Source organism: Myotis daubentonii, chromosome 10, assembly GCF_963259705.1.
Source record: "Myotis daubentonii chromosome 10, mMyoDau2.1, whole genome shotgun sequence".
Lineage (NCBI taxonomy): Eukaryota > Metazoa > Chordata > Mammalia > Chiroptera > Vespertilionidae > Myotis > Myotis daubentonii.
This window is the reverse complement of record NC_081849.1, coordinates 61201538-61219354: the sequence shown is the minus strand read 5'-3', so window position 1 is coordinate 61219354 and position 17817 is coordinate 61201538. Positions and strand designations below refer to the sequence as shown.

General features: G+C 44.2%; 1 protein-coding gene across 3 annotated transcripts in view; it reads left to right on the top strand.

Annotated features, from left to right (window-relative positions):
* Nucleotides 1-17817, top strand: part of CDCA7L (cell division cycle associated 7 like) — a 32941-nt gene that overhangs the window by 8848 nt on the left and 6276 nt on the right. For 2 of the 3 annotated variants that reach the window (XM_059712527.1, XM_059712525.1), the window contains exons 2-4: nt 12432-12572; nt 16074-16211; nt 17311-17676. In XM_059712527.1, coding sequence (XP_059568510.1) covers nt 12432-12572; nt 16074-16211; nt 17311-17676 — 645 coding nt within the window. The remainder of the gene's footprint in view (nt 1-12431; nt 12573-16073; nt 16212-17310; nt 17677-17817) is intronic. The other variant, XM_059712526.1, reaches the window with a different exon arrangement.

Below are 17817 nucleotides of genomic sequence, written 5' to 3'. Positions count from 1 at the left end.
TCTATCACACCACAGTGCAACTGTTTAAAGATCGTCTGGCTCGCCCTACCCCATCTGACTCATTCCTCGCTGGATCCCTTCGCATGGTGCCCAGCACAGACTGGCACTATTACAGTCCTTTTGATACTTTTTAATGATAGCCATGGACATAGGGGCTTCTGCTTCACAGAATGCTGCCAGTCATAGTTTGGAAGCCATCAGAGCTTCATGCAAATGTTCTCATGCTTTATGGGAGGAATGCCTTTTCCTGGGCCTTGAAATAGGCAAAGGCTATTTATTTGATAATCAGTCTCTCAGAATCCAGAGAAATCTCCACACTGGCTTCGTGTTTCCTGTCTGCTGCCCTTTCTGGAAGAGGAAATTACCCAGCACTTCCCAAGCGGTTGGCTCCCTTCCCTCTGGGGCCTCTGCCGAAGCCTGGCTCCTTGGCTACTCCTCAGATAGCTCTCCTAAGCCCTGTACACTCAGACCCGTCTGTACGTTTCTCCCCACTTATATTTTCTCTTTAAAAAATGACAGTGATTATTTTTCTTCTGCCTTTTTTTTTTTTTTTTTTACTTTGGTAAAATGTGCATGACATAAAATTTACCATGTTAAACTCTTTTTAAGTTGTACAATTCAGTGGCCTGAAGTAGAGTCACATTGTTGTGGAACCATCACCACCATCCATCTCTAGAACTTTCCTAAATTGAAACTCTGTGCCCATTAAACACTTAACTCCCCATTCCTCTCCTCACCCCCCCCCCCCGCCCCTGATAATCACCACTCCACTTACTATCTCTATGAATCTGACTATTCTAGGTACCTCCTGTAAGTTGTATTGGAATCATACTCTATTTGTCCTTTTGTGCCTGACTTATTTCACTTAGCATAATGTTGTCAGGGTTCATTTGTGTGGTAGCATACCAGAATTTCATTCTTTTTTTTAAAGCAGAGTAATCATCTATCGTGTGTATGCGTACACCACATTTTGTTTATCCATTCATCATCCATGGACATTGGGGCTGTTTTCACCTTTTGGTTATTGTGAAAAATGCTGCTATAAACATTGATATAAAATACCTTTTTGAACCCCCGCTTTCAATACTTTTGGGCATCGAGTTAAAAGTGGAGTTTTACTGGATTTTGTGGTAATTCTACGCTTAATTTTTTGTTCGGCAGTGGCTGCTGCCCTGTTTTACATCCCTACCAACAGTTCACAAAGGTTCTAATTTCTCCACATCCTCACCAATGCTCATTTTCTGTTTTATTGAGAATAGCCATCCTAATGAGTGTGAAGTGGTATGTCATTGTAGCTTTGATCTGTATTTCCCTAATGATGAGTGAGGTTGAACATCTTTGGCTGTGCTTATTGGCTATCTGTATAATATTGGAGGAATGTCTTAAGTCCTTTGCTCATCTTTCAATTGGTATTGTTACTGAGCTGTAGTTCTTTACGTATTCTGGATATTAACACTAGAAAGACTGAAATTTAGTATATACCTATATTGCCCAAAAGCAGTCAAAATGACTGCATCGTGAAAAAATAATATCGGAGCACTCTTCACTTATGTTCCTTAGCTTTTCCAATAACTCACTTCTATTCGACATTTCTTTCATGAATTTAGGGCGCAAAAGAAATAAAATAAACAACTTATTAGAACAAGTATCACTGCATAAAGATTCGAATAACAAGTACTAGTTTAGCTTATTGAGCAACTGCAACTTATCAAGTATCGACAATTTATCATGTACTTGTATGTTATCATGTGACGGTAATCGAAAAAAAATGAAAACTGTTATTTCAATACAGAGCCGAACTGGTCATATAAGAAATTTACTCAATTCAATAATAAGAGTCTAAAATTTCCCAAGCAGTCAAAATGACTGCTTTGGGGCAATGTAGGTATAACACACATATATATATACCGGAAATGAAGGAGGGGGGAGGTCACTACAATTATTAATAAACGCATTTATATGTTGTACAAAAAGTCACAAAATTCTAAGACATTGTGTCCTTATATACATAATTGTTTTTCTAATTGAAATTAAAAAGCAGTCAAAATGACTTCCTTGGGCAATCTAGTGTTAATCCCTTATCAAATGCATGATTTGCAGATATTTTCTCTCATTCTCTAGGTTACCTTTTTTCACTCTCTTGATAGTGTCCTCTGATGCACAAAAGTTTTTAATTTTGGTGAAGTCCGATTTATCTATTTGTTCTATTGTTGCCTGTGTCATTGGTGTCATAGCCAAGAAATCGTTGCAAAATTCAATGTCATGAAATTTTCCTTCTATATTTTCTTCTAAGAGTTTTATGATTTTAGCTCTTACATTTAGGTCTTGGATACATCTTGAGTTTTTTTATAGATGCTGTTGAGTAAGGATCCAACTTTATTCTTTTGCATGTGGAGATAGTTTCTCCCGCATGGTCTGTTGAAAAGACTGTCCTTTCCTTATTGAGTAGTTTTGGCACCTTTGTCAAAAGTCATTGACCATATGTATGAGGGTTTGTTTTTGGGCACTCTATTCCATTGCATTGGTCTAGATCAGCAGTCGCCAACCTTTCGGACCTCAGGGACCACCGGTTGGTGACCGCTGGTCTAGATGTTTGTGTGTAGGACCATACTATTTGGATTACTGTAGCATTGTAGTAAGTATTAAAATTAGTAAATGTGAGTCCTCCAACACGATTCTTCTTTTTCAAGATTGTTTTGGTTCTTCAGAGACCCTTGAGCTTCCACAAGAATATTAGGAAGGGCTGTCCTATTTCTGCAAAAAAAAAAAAAAAAAAAAAAAGTGTTGCTTGGATTTATAGGGATTGCATTTCTTTGGGTAGTGCCATATTAACAATATGAAGTCTTCCAATCCATGAATAGGCGGTATCTTTCTGATTACAGTTGATTCTTGAACAACCCAGGTTTGAACTGTATGAATACACTTGTATTCCCCCTTTTTTCAATCGACCCGCACAGTTTAAACCTGCGGTGTTCAACAGTCTACCATAGTATTTGAGTATTTGGCTTTGGTCAAGGATAATACTGGCCTCATAGAATGAGTTAAGAAATATTCTCTCCTCTTCAATGTTTTTGAAAGAGTTTGAAAAGAATTGGTATTAATTCTTTTTTAACTGTCAAATAGAATTTACCACTGAAGCCATCTGGTCCTGGGCAGGTCTTTGAATAGTGATTCAAATCCTTACCAGTTAGAAGTCTATTCAGATTTCTTCCTCTTTATGTTTCAGTCTTAGAAGGTTGTATGTTTCTCAGAATTTGTTTATTTCACTTAGATAACCCAATTTATTGGCATGTAGTTGCTCATAGTCACTCTTTTGTCATCCTTTTTATTTCTATAAAGTTGGTAGTACTGTCCCTGCTTTATTTCAGTAATTTGGATTTTTTAAATTAATTAATATAGCCAGAGTTATTTAGTTTTTTATTCTGTAAATTTAGTTTGTTGGTCTGAGATCTTTCTTCTTTTTTAAATAAGTATTTGCATATATAAATTTCCCTCTTAGCATTGCTTTCTTTGCATATCATATGTTTTGGTACATTTTGTTTTTGTTTTCATTGGTTTGAAAGTATTTTCTAATTCCCTTTGTTATTTCTTCTTTGACCCATTCATTGTTTAAGAGTGTGTTTAATTTCCATGTTTGTGAAATTTTCAGATTTCTTTCTGTTATTGATTTCTAGTTTTTATTCCATTGTGATTGGAAAAGGCAGTTTATGTGATTTCAATAATTTTAAATTAATACTGACTTGTTTTGTGGCCTAATATATGATCTGTTTGGGGGAAGTTTTCCATGTGCTCCTGAGAAAAATGTATATTCAGTTGTTGGGTGGAGTGTATATGTCGGGTAGTTTTGGTTGCTTTATCGTGTTGTTTGTTTTCTCTATTTCCTTACTGATCTTCTGTATGGTTGTTCTATTATTGAAAGTGGGGTATTGAAGTCTCCAAATATTGTTGTAGAAACACCTATTTCACTTTTTATTCTCTTAGTGTTCACTGCATGTGTTTTGGAGCTCTGATGTTTGGTGCATATATATTTATAATTGTATTTTCTTGGTGCATTGACCCTTTTATCGATATAAAGGAGGGTCTTGCCTTCAATTTGTAAACAATGTGACATCTGTGAAGCCCAGTGAAGTGAAGCACAATAAAATGAGGTGTGCCTGTGCTTTGTCTGATACTAGTGTAGTCACTCCATCTCTCAGGGTTCCTATTGGTGTTGAATGTTTTTTCACCCTTTCACTTTCAACCTACTTGCATTAGTAGATCTTAAGTCTCTTGTAGAGAACATACAGTTGAATCCCGTTTGTTTTTTTTAATTCTTTTTTTTAAATTTTTTTTATTTTTTATTGATTTTTTACAGAGAGGAAGGGAGAGGGATAGAGAGTTAGAAACATCGATGAGAGAGAAACATCGACCAGCTGCCTCCTGCACACCTCCTACTGGGGATGTGCCCGCAACCAAGGTACATGCCCTTGACTGGAATCGAACCTAGGACCTTTCAGTCCGCAGGCCGACGCTCTATCCACTGAGCCAAACCGGTTTGGCTTAATTCTTTTTTACAATCTATGTTTTCTGATTGTAGACTTTAATCTATTTGCATTTAAATGGTTATTAATAGGGAAGATCTTAACTTTTGCCACTTTGTTTTGGTTTTGTATGTCTTAAAGCTTTTTTTGACCCTTCTTTGCTCCATTATTGCCTATATTTGTGCAGTGTTGACTTCTCTGTAGTAACATGTTTTAGTTCATTATTATTTATTTACTAGAGGCCGGTGCACAAAATTCGTGCACTTGGGTGGTGGTGGGGGTGGTCCCTCAACCAGGCCTGTGCCCTCTAGCAGTCTGGGAGCCCTCGGGGGATGTCCGTCAGTCAAACATTCTTAGCACTGCCGCAGAGGTGGGAGAGGCTCCCGCCACCGCGGCTGTGCTTGCCAGCCATGAGCACAGCTTTTGGCTGAGCAGCGCTCCCGCTGTGGGAGTACACTGACCACCAGGGGGCAGCTCCTGCATTGAGTGTCTGCCACCTGGTGGTCAGTATGCATCATAGTGACCGGTCGTTCTGCCCTTCGGTCAATTTGCATATTACCCTTTTATTATATAGGATTTTGTGTGTTCTTTAGATATGTTTTCTGTTGTTACAATGCAATTATATATACTGAGTGGCCAGATTATTATGACCACCTGACATTTGTAGGCAAATTAGCTATAATTTCATGCTCAAGTTGCTAGAGGCCCAGACCATTATAAATAGAGAAGCAGATTGTTTACCATAACAGTAGAGGTGATTTTTTTCTGAAGATATGGGTAAACAACACGATTTAACAGCATTTGAATGGGGGAGAAGTACACACACCCACACACCCACACACACATATATACACTGAGTGGCCAGATTATTATGACCACCCCATCAGTACTTCGTTGGGCCACCTTTTGCCTTCAATACTGCAGCGATTCTTCTTGGCATTGACTCCACGAGATGTTGAAAGGTGATGTGAGGAATCTGACACCATGCCTGATGACTAGCACTGTCCAGTTCTATGAGATTTGATGGTTGTGGAACCAGCTGCCTGATGGCTCTTTTAACTTTGTCCTACAAATGCTCAATTGGTTTGAGATCTGGTGCTTGTGGGGGCCACCTAAGCAAGGTAAAGTCTCCCTCATGTTCTTTTTTTTTTTAAACATTTTTTTAAAAATATATTTTATTGATTTCTTACAGAGAGGAAGGGAGAGAGATAGAGAGCCAGAAACATCGATGAGAGAGAAACATCGATCAGCCGCCTCCTGCACATCTCCCACTGGGGATATGCCCGCAACCCAGGCACATGCCCTTGACCGGAATCGAACCTGGTACCCTTCAGTCTGCAGGCCGACACTCTATCCACTGAACCAAACAGGCTTCGGCCTCCCTCATGTTCTTGAAAGGACGCCTGCACCATACGAGCACCATGGCATGGCGCATTGTCTTGTTGGAAGAAGCCATCTCCATTGGGATACGTCATCAACATGATAGGATGAACTTGATCAGCAACGATACTTAGGTATGTTGTGCTATTCAGACGTTGTTCCACATGAATTAAAGGGCCCAGATCATGCCAGGAAAACATGCCCCAAACCATAACAGTGCCCCCACCACCTTGAAGGGTTGTACTCATGCATGTGGGTGCATGCTTTCATGCTGTTTCTGCCAAATTCTCACTCTGCCATCTGCATGATGCAGCTGGAAACGTGGTTCATCGGACCACATGACTTTTTTCCAATGCTCGACTGCCCAATGCTTGTGTTCCTGTGCGAATTGGAGACGTTTTATCTTGGTAACTGCCGACAGCAAAGGTGTTCGAACAGGCCTTCGGCTTCCATATCCCATACGATGCAGTGTACGGCTAATTTGCCTATAAACTTCAGGTGGTCATAATAATCTGGCCACTCAGTGTGTGTGTGTCTGTGTGTGTATATCTCCCGTTCAAAGGCTATTAAATCGCGTTGTTTACCCCTATCTTCAGAAAAAAAATCACTTCTACTGTTGTGGTAAACAACCTGCTTCCCTATTTATAATGGTCTGGCCCTCTAGCAACTTGAGCATGAAATTATAGCTAATTTGCCTACAAACGTCAGGTGGTCATAATAATCTGGCTACTCAGTGTATAACTATCTAAAATTAAAACAGTTTTATTTTAATGATACCAATTTAACTTAAATGGCATAAAAAGAACTCCTATATAGCTCTGTCCTCCACTTTGACATTGATGTCACAGATTATGTCTTTGTGCATAGATTCATAAGTATTTATTTTTTTTATTCCATAGAAAATAAAAACAGAGAGTGGAAAGGAAAGAGGTTTTAGAGGGAGCTATGGTAGGAATGTAGGGTTTTACTACTTTAGTTTGATAGGAAGCCAGCGGGGAGCAGGGGAGGAGCAGTGTAACTCCAAAGGCTCCCCAACTGCTACATGGAGGCAGGCCTGTAGAGAGTGCTCAGGGAAGCACGTGACCCTGTGCCTGGCAGTGTGCTCAGTTTAGACAAGAGGGACCAGTTGCCATCATGGTAAGGAGCTGCATTCTACATGTGATTTGAAGTAATTAGTAAACCACTGGTCTACTTTTATATTATTATAAGCAAACTAGAGTCCCTGTGCACGAAATTTGTGCACTTGGGGGGGGTGGTCCCTCAGCCAGGCCTGTGCCCTCTCACAGTCTGGGAGCCCTCGGGAGATGTCCAACTGCCGCAGAGGCGGGAGAGGCTCCCACCACCGCTTCTGCGCTCGCCAGCCGTGAGCCCGGCTGCTGGCTGAGCGGCACTCCCCCTGTGGGAGTGCACTGACCATGGGGGAGGGGGGGGGGGGAGGAGGAGGAAGCTCCTACGTTGAGCATCTGCCCCCAGTGGTCAGTGCCCATCATAGCCATTGGTCGTTCTACTGTTTGGTCGATTTGCATATTAGTCTTGCATTATATAGGATTTGAATAGTGGGATAAACAAGACTTTTAATGATTATAATAAGTTTAAATTTTTACAAATATTTAAATTAAATTCATTTAACATCAGGTTAACCTTTTTAAAAAATTTATTTTAGCCCTGCCCTAACTGGTTTGGCTCAGTGGATAGAGCATCGGCCTGCGGACTCAAGGGTCCCAGGTTTGATTCCGGTCAAGGGCATGTACCTTTGTTGCAGGCACATCCCCAGTGGGGAGTGTGCAGGAGGCAGCTGATTGATGTTTCTCTTTCATCAATGTTTCTAACTCTCTATCCCTCTCCCTTCCTCTCTGTAAAAAATCAATAAAATATATATTTTAAAAAAATTTATTTCAGCTCTAGCTGGTTTGGCTCAGTAGATAGAGCATCAGCCTGCGGACTGAAGGGTCCCGGGTTCGGTTCCGGTCAAGAGTACATGCCTGGTTTGCGGGCTCGAACCCCAGAAGGGGGTGTGCAGGAGGCAGCCAATCAATGATTCCCTCTCATCATTGATGTTTCTATATTTATCTCCCTCTCCTTTCCTCTCTGAAATCAATTAAAAAAATATTTAAAAAAATTATTTCAGAGAGGAAGGGAGAGGGAGAGAGAGACACACACATTAAGGATGAGAGAATCATTGATCAGCTGCCTCCTGCATGCTCCCCACTGGGGATTGAGCCCCCAACCTGGGCATGTGCCCCAACTGTGAGACTTGAACTGTGAGACCTCTTGGTTCATAGGTTTATATGCTCAACCACTGAGCCACACCAGCCATGTGATAGGTAGGTAGTTGTCTCTCATTACAATTTTAATTTGCATTTCCCTAATGACTATGGATGTTGAACATCTTTTCCTGTGCTTATGTGCCATGTGTGTCTTTGGTGAAATGGGCTCACATCTTTTGCCCATTTTTAAATTGTGTTATTTGCTTTTATTGTTGATTTTGAGAGTTCTCTATATATTCTGGGTATGGACTCCTTATCAGATAAATGATATGCAATTTCCAGTTGGTTGAGTTTTTTTGTCATTCTCTTAACTGTGTTTTGAAGAGCAGATATTCTTAATTTTGATTGTCTATACATTGTAAAAGTCTGTATTATGCTTCTGGTATTGTATCTAAGAATTCTTTGCCTAACCCAAGGTTACAAAGATTTCCTTTTATTTCTTCTTGACGTTTTATAGTTTTAGATTTTAGATTTTGGTTTGATCCATTTTTAGTTAGTTTTTTGTTTTGTTTGGTAAATGGTGCAAGGTATATATAGGCTTCTTATGGACCAACCAATTTACTCATAAGCGATTTAAGGACATGACAGGGTTTATGGTAGGAGGGTGTGTGGAACAATCCCCTTTGCCGTGGGTTGAACAAATGCTTTCCTCTGTGTAAAAGGTCTTTCCCGGTTGCAAGATAGTTCACCCTGCAAATTCTGCCAGCCTTGCTCCCAAAGCTTTAAGAAACAATAAGGAAAATGAGAAGGTGTGCATAAATTTCCTTCATGCTGTTCCTTAGGGCTTAAAGTGGAGCTTGTTTCCAGGTGAAATTATGTGCAGTGGTGTTCCTGGAATAAGAAGCATTTCCTAAAGCTTTATCAAACCAGCTCTTGAAGCAGTTGACCTTAAAGAGAATCCCAGCGGTTTTTTTCCTTCAAAAATTAAATAGATGATAAATATGTTCCTCCTGGCTAGGAAGTGGTATTTTTTAAATCAGGAAGCATGGATTTAAATATCATTGAGATATGGAAGAAGCCTTGATTTTTTTAATCCTCACCTGAGAATATGTTTAATATTAACTTTTTTCTTTTTAGAAAGAGGGGAAGGGTGAGAGGGAGAGAGAAAGAGAGAGTGAAAGAGAAAGAGAAACATAAATATGATAGAGAAACATTGATCAGTTGCCTCCCGTAGGTGCCCCGACTGGGGATTGAACCTGCAACCTAGGTATGTGCCTTGACCAGGAATTGAACCCGCAACATTTTTGTGTACACGATGATGCTCCAACCAGCTGAACCACTCGGCCAGGGTGAAAAAGCCTTTAAAAGTTATACTTAGTTTTAAAATATAAAATTTTGCCCTGGTTGTTGTGGCTCGGTTGGGCGTGGTCCAGTGCACCAAAAGGTTGCTTGTTCCATTTCTGGTCAGGTGCCCTGGTTTTGGGCTGGATCCCAGATCGGGGGCATGCAATCGATACTATGCTCTCACATAGATTTTTCTTTCTCTCTCCCTCTCCCTGCCTCTCTAAAAATGAATAATTTTTAAAAAATTAATAAAGCAGAAAATTTTAAGTTAATGGTACATTAATTATATTCAGAGGCAAATACTTGATTGAAAAGCAGCTGGCACCTGGAGGCATCTTTTTCTAGCTTACTAGTTTTTTCATTGAATTTTCATTGAGGTTTAGGCTGGCAGAGGTTAGAATGGGGACCTCGAGGCATTGCTCTATGTAACTTAAGAAATACTGGAAAGACCTACCGAAGGAGAATGAGGCAGTGATTGGGCAGGATTTATTTGTATTGGCATAGCTTGTTGGGTTAGAACAAAGCTGGATTCCAACCAGTTGTGGTTCTGCCAACAGCTTTGCCCCCTGGCTTTCTCTTAAATTCTGGGTTTGGAGTCCAGATACCTGGGTCGATGTGTGGTTCTCTTGTCATTAAAACTGAATTCTGGACACGTGAGGTGGTGTATCTGCACCTGCTTTAGGTGAAGGGGCTGGGTTCTCAAACCACATGCCCCTCGTAAGTAGCATGAGAACTGGTGGAGGTCTAGACTTGTCCAGTGAATTTGAAAAGGATTGCGTTTATTTAAGGAAGGAAGATTTTTCTCACGTTTTGAAATTGTCTTTTTTAATTTGTCTCATGTTGTTGAATTTTTAAAAATTGTAGTAAGGTACCCATAAAATTGACCGTTGCAACCACTTTGAAGTAGCATGAAGGGCATTTGCATTGTTGTGCACCCCAGAATGTTTTCATGTCATGAAACTGAAACCCCACCCATTCATCAATCCCTCCCCATTTCACACTCCTCCCAGCCCCCAGCAACCACTGTTCTGCTTCCGGTGGCTATAAGTTTGACCTCAGATGAGTGGAAACATCAGATGTTTGTTTTTGTGACTGGCTTATTTCACTTAGCGTTATGTCCTCAAGATTCACTCATGTAGCATATGACAGTATTTCCTTCTTTTAAAAAAATTTGTTGATGCTGCTCTTCAATTATTCAGATACTTAAATACCTCTGAGTATACAGTTTCTATTCTTGGTACTGGAGGGAGACATGGTGAAAGAGACTGAGTCTGCTGTAAGTTACTTCTAGTAAGGATATGCACACACATAGCTGTGATGAATGAGGGAAAGTTACATCCCACAGAGAGGAACAGAAAATGGGCTAGGATCTCTGTAACTGTGTTCCACAGACCAGCACGTGGGATGACCCTGGTGCTTGTTAGAAATGCAGACTCTCAGGCCCCACCCTCGCCCCACTCATTCAGACTGTAGATTAGAACGTTTTTTAATTGAGATATAATTTACCTCTAACATTCTATTAGTTTCTGGTGTACAACATTTTTCAATAGTTGTTGTATGTCTTTCCTTTTCCTTTTTTATCCTCACCCGAGGATATGTTTATTGGTTTTAGAGAGAGAAGGGGAGAGAGAGAAGGGGAGAGAGAGAGAGAAAGAGAGAGAGAGAGGAGGAGGGGAGGGTAGGGTAGGGGAGGGGAGATGTGAGAGTGAAACCCATCAGTTGCTCCCATTTGCACCCAGTGGGATGAAACGCGCATCCTTTTGGTGTACAGGACGACACTCCAACCAACGGAGCCACCCGCCTTTTTAAGGCTGAATACTACTCCGATGCATGTGTATAGGACACTTCGTTTACCCATTCATCTGTCCTGGACAGTCGGGTTGCTTCCATTTTGTGGCTTTTGTGAATAGTGCTGCTATGAACAGGGAAGGGCTATTTTTAATTTAAAGTTTTTCTTTTTACTTATTTTTCTTAACACTTCAGTGTCCAGTACGAATATTACTAGACACTAGTAGATGTACTATTGGTGATATTTGAAATTTTGGCATTTAAAATTTCCTTGGGGGATGTGTGTTGAAATATTTTAGGGTGATGTCTGTGAAGTACTTTGAACATACGTGGATTAGGTTGGCTCATATTAAATCACTGTTTTCTTAGGTTAAAAACAGACAAACATCAGCAAGTGCCTATGGTTCAAGCTATTTGTTGAAAGAGAGAGAAAGCGAATGTGGTGACAAATGGGGGTTCCATGTGAAGAATACACAGTGTTTGTACTAGTCTTCCCCTTTCTCTGTGTTTGAACTTCCTCAAAATCAGGAGTTGGGAAGAGATAGGTAGTCGGCATACGAAAATGAACTCTCAGCAGACACGTGTTTGTGAGGGTAAGTGTGCTGACCACATTCTCGCTGGGAGTAATTGCCTAAAATAGCATTTACATGCCCTTGGAATTCTAAAACTCTACAGTTGACTCAGAATATAGAGAAGAAGGAAAGCTATTTCATTGTGTGAATTTTCTGAATCAGCATAGGAAAAAGAACAAAAAAATAAAGAACTATATAGATGGGAATTAAGAAAAGAGGAGCCTAGTAATACCTTACGGAGTCTTTTCCATGGTTGCCATTTAAAGACAGATCCACGGTAAGAGAAAAATAGATCATCGGTTTCTCCGAAACCAATGCTGTTTTCTCACTTTTTGTCAAGAGATCAAAAATGGCTTCTCTCTAGGCGGGGTCCTGACAGTCTCTGTAAGAAAGGATATATCTCTGGGATTTGAAGACATCTTAGCCCCACCCCCCTTCCCTTGTTGCCTAAGGTATGAGCCAAAGCACATTTTGCTCAGGGTTACTGGGGTCTACTGGGCAACCAAGGCAGATGCATAAAGTTATGAGATGCTAATTCCTACTCCGCTTTGGAAAATCTCCCTGTGATTATAACAATGTCTGGTTTTATTTTATTTTTTTCTGTTTTGAATCCAAAACAGATCCCTAAAGAAGTGGCTGACATCTTTAACGCCCCTAGTGATGATGAAGACTTTGTCGGTTTCGGAGATGACGTTCCCATGGAAACCCTCTCATCCGAGGAGAGCTGCGATAGTTTTGACTCACTGGAGCCAGGGAAACAGGTACGGATGCTTCCTTTCAGGCAGGCGTGTTGGGCCGGAAGCCTGGGTCTTGGTTCAAGTGTCCTTTTCTCTGACCATGGTCTGAGGTTGGTGATGTCAGTTCATTGCCCAGCATTTTATTTTGTAAGCATCAGGCCTTCATGTTTCAAGAAACTGGTGAGAGTACCTCGCTCACTTTTGCTGTTTAAATCCTTTTGTACAGTAATTTTTTAAAAAATAAAGGGGACCTCACATGATCAGATCCATTTTCTCGGGGCTGCTGCCTGTGGCACGGCTAGATTCAGAGGCCCCCACGCAGCTGGCAGGGGAGGGCTGCCCGGCACAGCGATGTCCACAACACACAGCGCAGCCCTGGAGTGTGGGCAATTGCGTCCCTGTCCCCGTGGCGTGGTTCTGTCCGCACCTCCCTCTTGGAATTGCTGGGGAGAGCATTTTTCTCTCTGTAATCACTTTGATCTGTGGCACACGTACGTTACAGTTCTCTGAGGATGAGGTTCCTGGAGGTTTATGTTGTGCCTGAGCAATTGCACGGCCGCCAAAAGATCTAGCCTTTTCTCCCAGGGTCATTGTGGCGCTCAAAAGTCCTCCTCCTCCCTCGACCATGTGGTCTCTCGTTAAAGGCTGTAAATTAAACCCACCTTGCTTCCACCGGGCAGGTACCGGAAGGGAAGCAGTTCTTCCTCGGCTGGCCTCGGTGGGCGCTGTTCTTTCCTAGGACACGGGCTCCCTCTCTGTGGGCCTCACCTTACTTGTCTCCACAGCCTTGACCCCGCCAGCCCCGTCTCCACTCCCGTTCTCTTCCTCTCAGCTGCACCTCCTGTTCTTTGTTGTCATCTCTCCTGTGTTTCCTGTCCCCGTTCGTGGGTGTTCTCGAGGCTTTGTCTGCAGACTTTTCACTTAGTGGTCTCAGTGGTTGGCCTGGCTTCAGCTGTAACCTCCACTATGGAAGGCTGGGCTTCTCCCTCCAGCCCCAGAAGTACCAGTATTTCTGACTGCCGGCCGGACTGATCCTGACTAGTCAGGGAGATCTGGAACGCACCCCTGCCCTCCCCACGTTGTCCGTCTGGCTTCCTCTGTACTAGCTCCATCATTGGTGTTCTTGACCCTCCTCTCCTCCTCTCCTATCTCCCCAACTCCCTTCCAGGAGTTAATCTTCTCTCCTCCATTCCTTCTCTTCCCTTCCTTGCAGCTCTTAGCTCAGCTGTAGAACTGACCAAGACATAACCTATCATCTAGTATTGATTGTAAGAAATAACCAAGGAATCCCAGAGAGCCAGGAGCGGTGCGAGGGCTGTAACCTAGAATGCAGCGAGGCTGTGTGGCGTGCGCGTATTTGCTTCATGCAGACCCACGTTCCAGACATTTCCTACGCCCTGTGGCGTAAGGAGGATACGCGCCTAGGCCTTGGTTTAGGACTTTGGCTCAGCTCTTTTTCTGTATCAGAACTGGACACCAAAGATACTGATCTCTCCCAGGCTGACCACTGCCCTGTGAGGCCAGCTCAAAGGCTAGAAGCTCCAGAGGACTGGACGGTGGGAACTCGCTGCTGTGGGGCCTGGCCTCCTCGGGCTCTAGGCCTGGGTGTCGGAACCACACCTAGACTCCTTGCCCCCAAACAGCCTGCAGGGCCGGCTCTGGGCTCTAGGGACCAGATGTTTCCTGCCCTCGGAGATAGCAGGTTTGTGGTGGGTTTCCCCGGGAGCCAGCCAGGCACCTTTCTTCCTTAATCATAAATCCTCGTTTGCTGCTTCCCCACCCCGATCCCCCCACACTCAGATCCATGTTAACCATCCGAGAGGAGCCGCATGAACTAGTTCACAGTATGTGTGGCAGTGCTGAGTTTGGTCTCTCTGAAACACAATTTGAATTTCACTTTAAAGAAACTTCGTGTGTGTGTGTGTGTGTATGTGTGTGTGCGCACATGTGTGTGTGTGTGCGTGCGCGCACATGTGTGTATGTGTGTGTGTGCGTGCACGTGTGTGTGTGTGTGTGTGTGTGTCTGTGTGTGTTTTCCAAGCAGCTGCACCACAGCTATCAACAAAGGAACAAAGTAATTAAGCTCTGAGCACACGCACTGCAGTTACCCACAGTAATTCATAGGAGACATTTTTTAGCTTAAAATGTGCTAGAAATGGGCACTTTTTTCTATCCCCTGTAAGTTTTTCCACTTGTCTATTGTATCTATTTTTCTCCCGAGATAATCTGAGCTCAAAGAAGTGCATCATTAAACTCAGGCAAAGGCATGGGGGCAGATATAGATTCTCCCACCACACGTGCTGTGAGGAGGGGTCAGCTGCTCCATTGGGGGAGGAAGGAAGAGGCGTCAGAGGCACCTGGGGCCCCGGTCCCCAGCCCTGGGTGCCAGCCCTGGGTGCCAGCATGGAGGAGGCTGTTTGTGGGTCTCCTTTCCGAACTGTATGCTTGCTTTTCCCTTCTCGCTTCCAAGCAGGCCACTTAGAAAGCCCAGTTTTCTTCCTTTCATTAGTTCAAAAGGAAGAAAATGTCTTTATTCGAAGATGACCTCCTTTTTTAAGAGTCGGTTATGTAACAGCTTTCCTTCTGCTCGCTTGCTGCCTGGGCACTGCTGGGGGTCGTGGAGGGTGGCAGCGTCCGTCCATCTGTCTGTCCGTCAGTCCCTGTGGCCGGGGGCGAGGGAACCACTGCAGTCGCTCAGCGGCGGGCGGGGAGGCAGGGTCTCCAGCCCCTTCTCTCCTGCGGAGACGCTGTGGTGGGGGAAAGGCAGGCGTGCTCACTGCCGCGGAGGGTGGCTATTAGAGGGGAAGGCCCGCCTGGGCGGGAGCCAGGTTTCCCTCACAGCTTCTCCCCACGGCTTTCTGGTTCTGTGGGAAAGCAGGCATCCTGATGGCCAGCCTGGCAGGAGATGCCAGCCGTGCTGATCAGTCAGACAAGCTGATGGAGGCTGCGGACAGGGAGTTTTTGAACTCATTCAATTCGTGGGTTTAAATTTCTGTAAGCTGCAGAAAGTGTGTGTGTGTGTGTGTGTGTGTGTGTGTGTGTGTGTGTAAAACATGCATAACCAAATTTACCATTGCAACCATTTTTACTTTTAATTTTTATTTTAATTGATTTCAGAGAGGAAGGGGGAGGAAGAGAGAATCATTGACCGCTGCCTCCTGCTCGCCCTCTATTGGCGATCCAGCCTGCCACCTGGGCATGGGCCCTGACTGGGGATCACACTGACCGCCTGGTTCACAGGTCGACACTCAACCACCGAGCCACACTGGTTGGGCGTAACCATTCTGAAGTGCAGGCACGTTTCTGGTTTCTTGCCAGCGAGACACTAGGTGACCTTAGATGCGTTCCGTGTTGGGCAGCGGACACCATTATCTGTTTCCAGAATGCGCTCATCGTCTGAGACGGAACCGCTGCACCCATTAAACAGCTCCCACGGCCCCGTGCCCCGGGAACCCATTCTTCTCTCTCTCTCTCTCTCTCTCTCTCTCTCTCTCTCTCTCTCTGACGTGTGTGCTTTTAATTTAGCAGGATGTGCGCTTCCGTTCCCCGTACTTCACAGAAGAGCTGAGGAGAATTTTCATAGAGGACACTGACTCGGAGACAGAGGACTTTGAGGGGTTTACACAGAGTGACCTGGGTGTAAACAGTAGCCCAGAAAGAAAGGTAATAATGAGCCACACGAGGGAGTGAGGCCGTAATAGCTTCCAGCCTGTTTTCTGTTTTTACTTGGAAGAAGTCACTTCACAAAGGGAAAGATTTTACTTGTTCTTACCTGTTAATCTCTAAAGCCAATTAACACAACATAAACGCTGCCATTCCAGGGTGAGTCCCTGGCCCCCCAGTCCATTGTTCTGGAGTTTGGGGGTTGTGTCTCAAGTGTCCCTTAGGGTCCTTACCAGAGACTTGCTTAGGGGGTCTGTTTGGGAGTAATAAGGTCTTTAAAGTCATTACTTCTTGTGTGTGAAGTAATGCTCTTGGGTTTGTAGTTAATTTGGCAGAAGTCTTGGAGTCTTCCCTGTGCATTTTGACCTTGGAATTTTTTTGATGTGCTTTGTGGTGATGTGTGGGGGTTTTTTGTTGTTTGTTTGTTTTTTTGGCAGAGAGAGGGAGGGTGAGTTTAGAGAAACATCGATGTGAGAGCAATATTGATTGGCTGCCTCCTGTACCCTTCCTACTAGGAATGGAGCCTGCAGCCCAGGCATGTGCCCTGACCGGGAATTTAATCGTGACCTCCTGGTTCAGAGGTCGGGCTCACAGGCCGGGCTAGCACTCCCATTTCTATCTGGAGATGAGTCTTAGGTCCCGCACACCGTTTTCTTTGACTGTTCTCTGTGTTACTGGCATCCAGACCCGCCAGCCTGGCCGTTCCCTGTGCGGGAGCCCAGTGTGCAGTGCTTTGCGTCCAGCCCCCGTGGTCTGAAAGGAACGCAGCCGGCCAGTGGCTGAGAATTTGTGTTCCTGCCCAGTTCCCAGGCGGTGCAGGTGCTCCTGGGGCCACCCTGGGCGGAAGCGCTGGTCCGGGCTGTAGACCACGGAGAGAGTCCTCCTTCGAAACTCAGCTCCGTGGGGCCAGGGGGCAGCTAGCGCCTGCCCTTGGGCTTGATCCACCACCAACTACTTGACTGAAAAGCTCAGGGGAACTACTAAGAGGAAGGAAGAGCTTTCATCTATTTAATTCTTTCCTAATATAAGGTCGGATGGTTTTAAATGTGTCCTTTTGAAAGTCTGTTACATCATCTTTGTTTTTTCCTCATTTTGTTAGCTCGAGGGGTCCGGTTTGAGCGACGATGGTAGTGAGGCATCAGTGAGTGAGGAGGAGGGAGATGACGAAGAAGAAAAGGCCACGCCCAGAAGAAGCAGGCCTAGGAGCGGTATTGGTCTCCGCGTAGCCTTGCAGTTCCCCAAGAAGCTGGCCAGAACAGCCGACGAGAAGAATTCTGCTGAGCCGTTGTTTTCCAGCTCTTGCTCACAGGACAGTACAAAAGCCATTCTCCGGAGAAAGAAAAGCAGCAGAGAAGGGAAGGAAAGGGAAGATTCGGCCTCAGAGCCCGAGGATGACTCCAGGGACGAGGAGAGCTCGGACGCGCTGCTGAAAAGGACCATGAACATCAAGGAGAACAAGGCCATGGTAAGGCCCCACCTGGGGGCGGGCACCTGGGGGCGGGCACGGGGCTCCGGCCAGGCCCACAGGCTGCACCCTGCCAGCTCTGCGTTGGCTCCTCTTAGGAAATGTGCTCGGGGACTCTGCATCCTCTCTCTTTTCCTGAAC